The 7,026-nt window shown below is 50.6% G+C and overlaps 1 protein-coding gene across 1 annotated transcript in view; it reads right to left on the reverse strand.

Annotated features, from left to right (window-relative positions):
- Positions 1-6,288, reverse strand: part of FREM2 (FRAS1 related extracellular matrix protein 2) — a 196,682-nt gene extending 190,394 nt beyond the window's left edge. Inside the window, exon 1 of the mRNA XM_011992971.1 lies at positions 810-6,288. Coding sequence (XP_011848361.1) covers positions 810-5,985 — 5,176 coding nt within the window. The 5' untranslated portion in view covers positions 5,986-6,288. The remainder of the gene's footprint in view (positions 1-809) is intronic.
- Between the last annotated feature and the right edge of the window lie 738 nt (positions 6,289-7,026).

A 7,026-nucleotide genomic window follows, 5' to 3' on the forward strand; every position in this document is an offset into this window, starting at 1 on the left:
TCTACTGTTAATGTTGTTTACATATCTTCATGTTCCCAAAAATGAATTAGATGTATATTTTGGTGATGAATATATTGTTATTTTATACATCTTTAAGTATACTTTCCTTTTCCATGTATAGCCTAGTAGCATGCCCTGTACATATATGTCACTGTTATAACTCTAGATAGGTGTTTATCACTTATGTCTCTGGATAAGTATTTGCCTGAGTCATGAAATATTATTAAAAATTTTAAAAATTGAAAAAGTAAATAAACGTAAACAAATCTTTTAGTTACAAAGTTCCTAACAACCAAAACTGTGTCAGAGCAATGCCCTTAAAATTTAATCAAAGTAACCTAAGTTTGAAGGCTTCTTTGGAATAGTAATTGATAATGACAGCACTGTGAATAAACAGTATTTAGAATGCACATCCTTCATTAAGGTACAAAATGCTTCATGAACCACCTGCAGGATACAACACAGAGGATGCTCAGAGGATAGATATGGCAAATGGAACAGAATTGGAAAGCCTGCTTCAATTTTAATTCACCAAAATTCACCCCCTGCTTCAGCAGCATATTCTTGCCACTTTCAAAATACATCAGTACTCCCTCTAATGAAGGTCACTGCTATGGGAGGTAGGACAAGAAGGGAGCCATCCTCCCAGGGAAGTAAGTCCCTGTATTCTCCCCATCCCCTTTGTTTCCTTCCCTTCTCTTGGACTCTAATTTGATGCTCTGTTTGTGAGGCTTTCAGGGAAGCCATATTCTCAGGAAGCAAGACCTGGAATGTCCTTTGATAACCAAGAAAAGAAACATGAAACATACCTTGTGTGAACTGTGCAATGCTGTGGTTGCCTTTGTCCAGGTTGAGGAGATATCCATGTTGAGGGGCCTCTGTCACAATAAACCTAAGAGAAATGTGTAGGCTGTCTCTGTCCTCCACTTTCAATATTTTGCTTGTGATCATGAACCCCAAGTGGCCAGTGGCTAGAGTGCGAAGTGTAGAGGCCCCCTTATTCACTGCGATTTGGGGGACACTGTTGTCAACAGCCAAGACCTGGATCTTCATCACTTGGGGTCTCCTTGTTTCAAATACTGTATCGGGAAAAACAAAGAAGTCTGTATGTGTGCCATCAGTCACTGTGAAGGAGAAGCTATCTTCACTTGACTCGGTGCCATCATGTTTGTAGCTGATTAAGTTTTCATTCAAGTCTTGCTTGGTAAAAACCATGACAGGTCTGGTATTGTTGAATAGGAGATGGCCATGAATAGGCACCTGGGTGACAGTGAATTTCAGGAGTTTGTCAGGAGTATCTCTGTCTTCGACAGTGAGCTCAAAAGGAGTAATCAGCTTGTTTTCACTTTCACTGACGACCAGGTTGTGGATGGTGACCACTGGCTTTTTATTATCCACATCGCTAATGGAGATACGGAATGTCCGAAAGACAGGGTTACGTCCATCGGTGACTTGAAACTCGAAACTGTCCATTTTCACTTCATCATCAGCTGTGTGGATGTAGTAGATTTTGTTTCCAGCCAGTTGCAGCTGAGTGAAAGATGTGATGGACACTCCAGGCTGATCTGTGCACTCCAGGTGACCTCGCATGGGGGCCCTGGTGATGGTAAAAACCAAGTTTTCATCAGGACTGTTCAAGTCACTAGTGCTTAGTAGGTCTGTTGTGAGAGTGACCTTGCCACCTTCTTTCAAGGACACTCCCTTACTTATCACATCAGGGAAGACAATGTCAATGCTCCCGATGGACACATAAAAGTAACGATCTATGAGGGGATTTATTCCATCAGTCACGTCAAATTTAATTAGGTCCCGAATGCCCTCTCGCCCCAAATGGACATACTGAATTAAACTTCTGTCTACTTCATCCTGGGTAAAATTCATGCCCAGTGTGATATTTTCAAAGGCACCAGTAGGTTTTCGTCTCTGTAATAAGCCATGTCGTGGCCCATAACGAATAATATAAACCAAAGATTTGTCTTCTGAATCTAAATCTGTTGCCATTAATATTTTGTTGTTGATAATCTTGGTATCCCCAATTTCTATTTCTAGTCCATTATTGATAGTCATTCTGGGCGTCTCATCATCAACAGGGATAACTATAATGAGGACCATCTTTTCCACAGAGTGCTTCCCATCTGTTAGTTTAATCATAAAACTGTCTTCCTGGGTCTCAGAGTCATCATGCTCATAAATAATGCTGGAACTCTCTATGATCTGGTCCAAAGTGAAGCTTTCGACCAAAACCGTGCCATTAATTAGCTGATTCATGATGTGACCATGAGTGGGGAATTGGGTAATAGTGAAAGTTAAATCATCCAGGGGAACATCAGCATCAGCAGCATTGAGAATGGGTGTATCAATTACCAGACTCATGCCTTCCATCACCATAAATTCTCTCATAAACATCTCTGGCTGTTCGTCATTGGTGGGAATGATTACAATGGGGAAGAACTGTCTCTCTGAAAAGTTAATGCCATCAGAACAACGAAAGATAAATCGGTCCTCCACAGGTTCCACCCCCTTATGGACACTCTGGACATAGTTTATGTGACCCTGCCTGAGATCTTTCAAATTGAAAGCACTTATGGCAATCCCTGCTCTTGACTTCTCAGAGCCTGGTGCTGGAGAAATGTTTTCAACATAACCTGAAGTAGGTTGAATAACTATAGTACACAAGATGTCATCATTCAGGGAATCTATATCTTCAGCACTTATATGCATTGACGTTATAACACTTTTATCACCTTCCATTACTATCAACTGTTCACCTACAGAGATTTCCGGGGCCTGGCTATCAACAGGCAGGATGGTCACCCACATAGTAACTCCTTGGATAGTATTGCCACCAATTCTCCATTCTTGAGACATATCTGACAGACTCAGGTTAAAAGAATCCGCTTTAGGCAATAGGCCTATCTCTCCACTGGTGTGGGTATATACAACAGAGCCCTCCAAGATGTCCCTTTGAGTAAACTGCTCTGCTGGAATGCCATTGACCAAGATTTCCCCATACAAAGGTGGATCTTCCAAGAGGAAAGTCAACATCAAGTCATCAGTTTCCTCACTGGTCCCCTTAATAACATTGGCAGTGACTTCAGTAGCCCCATTTTCTAAGACATCTAGATAGGACTCCAGAGTGCCAGTAGGATGACTCAGTACGGGCACTTCATCGTCCACTGGCCGGACATTCACTCTGAGAGTGATGGGCACCACATGATGTCTGTCGCTGACTTCCAAGGAGCAGCTATCAGTCAGGGACTTGTCCCCATTATGGGCATAGGAAACTCGGCCCTGTTTTATGTCCTCTAAGTGGAAGAGACCTCCTACATGCAGGATCTGTCCAGACACTCTCATGTGGCCGTGTTTGGGTGCCTGCGTGAGGGTGAAAGAGATATGGGCAACGTCAGTGTCTACATCATTCACGTGCAACTCTGTCTCACTCAGGATGTGGTGACCCTTCTCCTGAATAGTGAAGCCGGTGTTGAGGATCTCAGGTGGCTGGTTGTCCACGGGCTGCAAGTAAAGAGTAAAGGTGCCTGGAGCCACATTCCCAGCTCGGTCTTCCACCTGGAACTGGAACTGGGCCACTCGAGTAGCCACACCTAATTCTTGACCTGGGGGTCTGTAAGCAATTTTATGATGATTGATCTGGGCTTGGGTAAAATGGGTCACCACGACTGAGGGGTTGTCAGTCAGGACCAAGGTACCCAGTGGGGCTGGTGAGTGGTTTTCATCTGTGTCTGTGGGAGGCTGAGTCACTGTGTAACGTAGTTCTCGGTCATCTGTGTCTAGGTCAGTGTAGCGCAGCCACTTCTTCCTCAGTGGTGTGAGCTGGGATTCCTGTACCACCATACGAAGGGGACAGCCACTGCCCAGCTCAGGAGGCAGGCGATCTACAGGATGGATACGTATCACAAACCGCTGTAGCCCGGACCGATTAGGAGGGTCATGGTTATCCTGGACTCTAAATGTGAACTGGTCTGTGACTGGCCCAGTACTATGGGGCCCGGAGTGTCTATAGAACAACCTGCCCTCTGTTATGTCCTGCTGCTGCCACTCTGTCACTGTTCGCTCATAAAATGCTCCCTCCTTCCTCCAAAGGCCCCTGAGAAACTCCTGCTTCTCATGGGGAGGGTGAGCTTGGCGGAGAAGCAGATGTCCTGTAGTTAAGAAGGGTGACTCCAGCACAAAAAGCAGGAGAGAATCATCTGAATCCATGTCAGTTGCACTCAGGGAAAGGGGCAGGATGGGCACTGTTTCACCCTCTGCCAGTGTCAGCCCTGTGTTGGCATTGAGAACAGGTGGCTGGTCATCCACAGGCACTAAGGTGATGGGGAACAGAAACTGTACCTGGTGCCTGCCTCCTCCATCCACCATGCGAAGCACCAGGTTGTCGCTAAGTGAGCCGTCTTTGTCATCATGCTGGTAGACCACCTGGCCAGCTGCCAGCTCAGCCACTGTAAAGCTCTTGGGAGCAGAGCTGCCACTGGAGGCACCCAGAAGGACAAGGTGACCATGCCGGAGCCCAGCCACCACCTCTAGCCGCACTGCTTCTAGGTCATCCTCATCGCTGATGACCAAGTTTTGTGGACCACTGCCTGCAGGGCCTGTGAGGGGCCGAGACTGACCCTCATAGAGAATAAGACCAGTATTCCGGGTGACCACCGGAGCCATTGTGTTCATGGGCTTCACCACTACCATGAAGGCAAAAGGGTCTGAAGCTGCTCCTTCTAGATCCACTACCTCCAATTCCAGTTCAAAGAGACGCTCCTGGTCGGAGTCTTCAGAGGGGGGCTGGTAGGCAATCTTTAGCAGCCGCAAATCTCTCTGAGTGAAGGAGGAAAGGGGCAGGCTGCGATCATCGGTGCTCACCAAGTAGCCCTGGCCAGGCTGGAATGGAGAAGTAAGGTTGAAGATCAACAGGTCAGGGGGAGACTCAGCATCCTCGGCTGCTAGCATGTCTGGGGTCAGGGCCGTCAGTACAAACTGATCCACCTCCATCATCATCATGGCCACGAAACTGGGCTTGGGTGCCGTGTTCTCGGCCCCTCCTCGGATCCTCACCAGAACCTGGAAGTGCTCGCGTTTCAAAGCAGGGCTGCCCACAGGAGCCCCTCGTGAACGCAGCTCCACCACCATGGGCATCCAGTCCCTGTTTGGTGAGCGACTGGCGGCTGTGTGGCGATAGCGCACGCCTAGTTCCTGGAAAGCTTTGCAGTCCATCAGGAGAGGCTCCGGAGCGCCTCCCTCTCTGGCTCCTCCGGGGACCTGAGGGTAGTGGAGGAGCTCTCCATAGCGAGGCAGCGCGCCCAAGCCGGACAGGATGCCTACGCGGCACTCCTCTGTCTCAGGCTGGTAGGCGAACTCCAGGCTCCGCGCGTCCAAGGCATTGCTGGTCCCCAGCAGTTCTTCCACTACCAGAGGCAAGTTCCGAGTCACAACCTCCAGCTGGGTGAAGACCACCTCCACCTCCAGTACCAGTGGTAGCACTACCGCCCCTCCGGGCGCGTCGTAGCGCAGCTGCAGCCGGACGCGGTCCCGAGACGGGCTGCGCGCGCCCAGGTGAGAGTAGCGCACCTCGCCAGGGCCGAAGTCGCACGGGAAGCGCTTGGGACTCAGGCGGCCCGGTCGCTGGGCCAGTGCGTCGTTGTCTAGTACCGAAACCGTGCAGCGGTCCCCGGGCTGCACCTGCAACACCAGGTCATGCAGGGGATCCAGCCAGACTTCACGGCCGAAAGGCACCCGGAGTCCGCGGTTCGCCAGCACTATGGCCTCCTCAGCAGGGACCCCTGCAGCCCCCGCGAGACCAGGGGACAGCAGCGCCCTGCCAAAGGCAGCGGGCTGTGCCGGGACGCGGCTTACCAGTGACAGGAGAAGCAGCAGCAGCAGCAGCAGCAGCTGGGGCGGCGGTGGCGGTCCTGGCTGTAAGCTGGTGGAGTTGCCTGTCCGGCGCGAGGATAACCCGGGAGTCCCGGCTGCGTACATGGTCCAGGTGTTCGGGCTTGGACAGGTCAGCCTGAGAGCATGCGAAGTCAGTCCCCGGGCAGACAACAAGAGACACCGCCGGGAAGTGCCAGGAACTCCGCGCGCTGCCTGCGGGGTCCTCCTGTAGCCGGGGGTGGGCCAGAAGGATGGCAAAGTTGCGCGGCGCCGTCCGGGCTGGAGCCGCAGCCGAGGAGCCTAAGTCTTCCTAGCCCGTCCAGTTCCGCCGCTCGCGACTCTGTCGCGCGGAGTATTGAATCCCTCCACTTCTACTTTCCAGGTCCCGGGACCCTGGGCTTTGAGGGAAATCCCTCCCCTCGCACCCCCTTGCTCCAGTCCTCCCAGGAGGCCAATCGTTGGTCGGGGGAGGAGGCGCGGAGCTGAGGGTTGGGTAGTAATTTCTGCCAATCAGGTCTTAGAGGCCGAGGCGGGGAAACTGCCGGGAGGGGAGGAGATAGAGGCGCAACAGGTTGTCTTGGAAGTGAGGGGAGAAGTGGTCCGGAGTTGCCCACCCCTGCTTGCGTTTCGCTCTGGGCTGCTATTAATAGATCTGGTACTCCAGCAGAGAAGCCGGAACACACTGCTCTCCTGGATTCACTTCATCTGCCGGCGACCAAGGGTTACCCATTTTAGCCACCCCCCACTCCTCAGCCCTATTCAGTGAAATACCGCGCAGGGCATGGCCATTTCTCAAGGAAACTTGCACAACCAGGGGAAAGTTAGAAGCAATGCTTTTTGAGTTTGAAGCGATACCCAGAGCATTTGAGAAGACATTCTGGGGCATATTTGCAAAAGAACAGCTGGAATTAAAAGCCATAGCTAGACCAGGTTGCACTCCAGCCCAGCCCCCTTCGGGGCGCCCCCACGCTGCCTTCTCCTCGTAAATTACAATGGGCACAGTCCTCGGATTGGTGAGTTTTTAACAAGCCCCTCCTTTGCAACCAAGGTTCACAGAGTAAAAGGAAAAAAGAGGATTTGGAATGCGTGAGAAATGCAGTCTGATCAGAATCGCTAGTCTTGCACCAAAGAATAAATTCTAGGGAA

The sequence above is a fragment of the Mandrillus leucophaeus genome, unplaced genomic scaffold, assembly GCF_000951045.1.
Source record: "Mandrillus leucophaeus isolate KB7577 unplaced genomic scaffold, Mleu.le_1.0 Scaffold421, whole genome shotgun sequence".
Lineage (NCBI taxonomy): Eukaryota > Metazoa > Chordata > Mammalia > Primates > Cercopithecidae > Mandrillus > Mandrillus leucophaeus.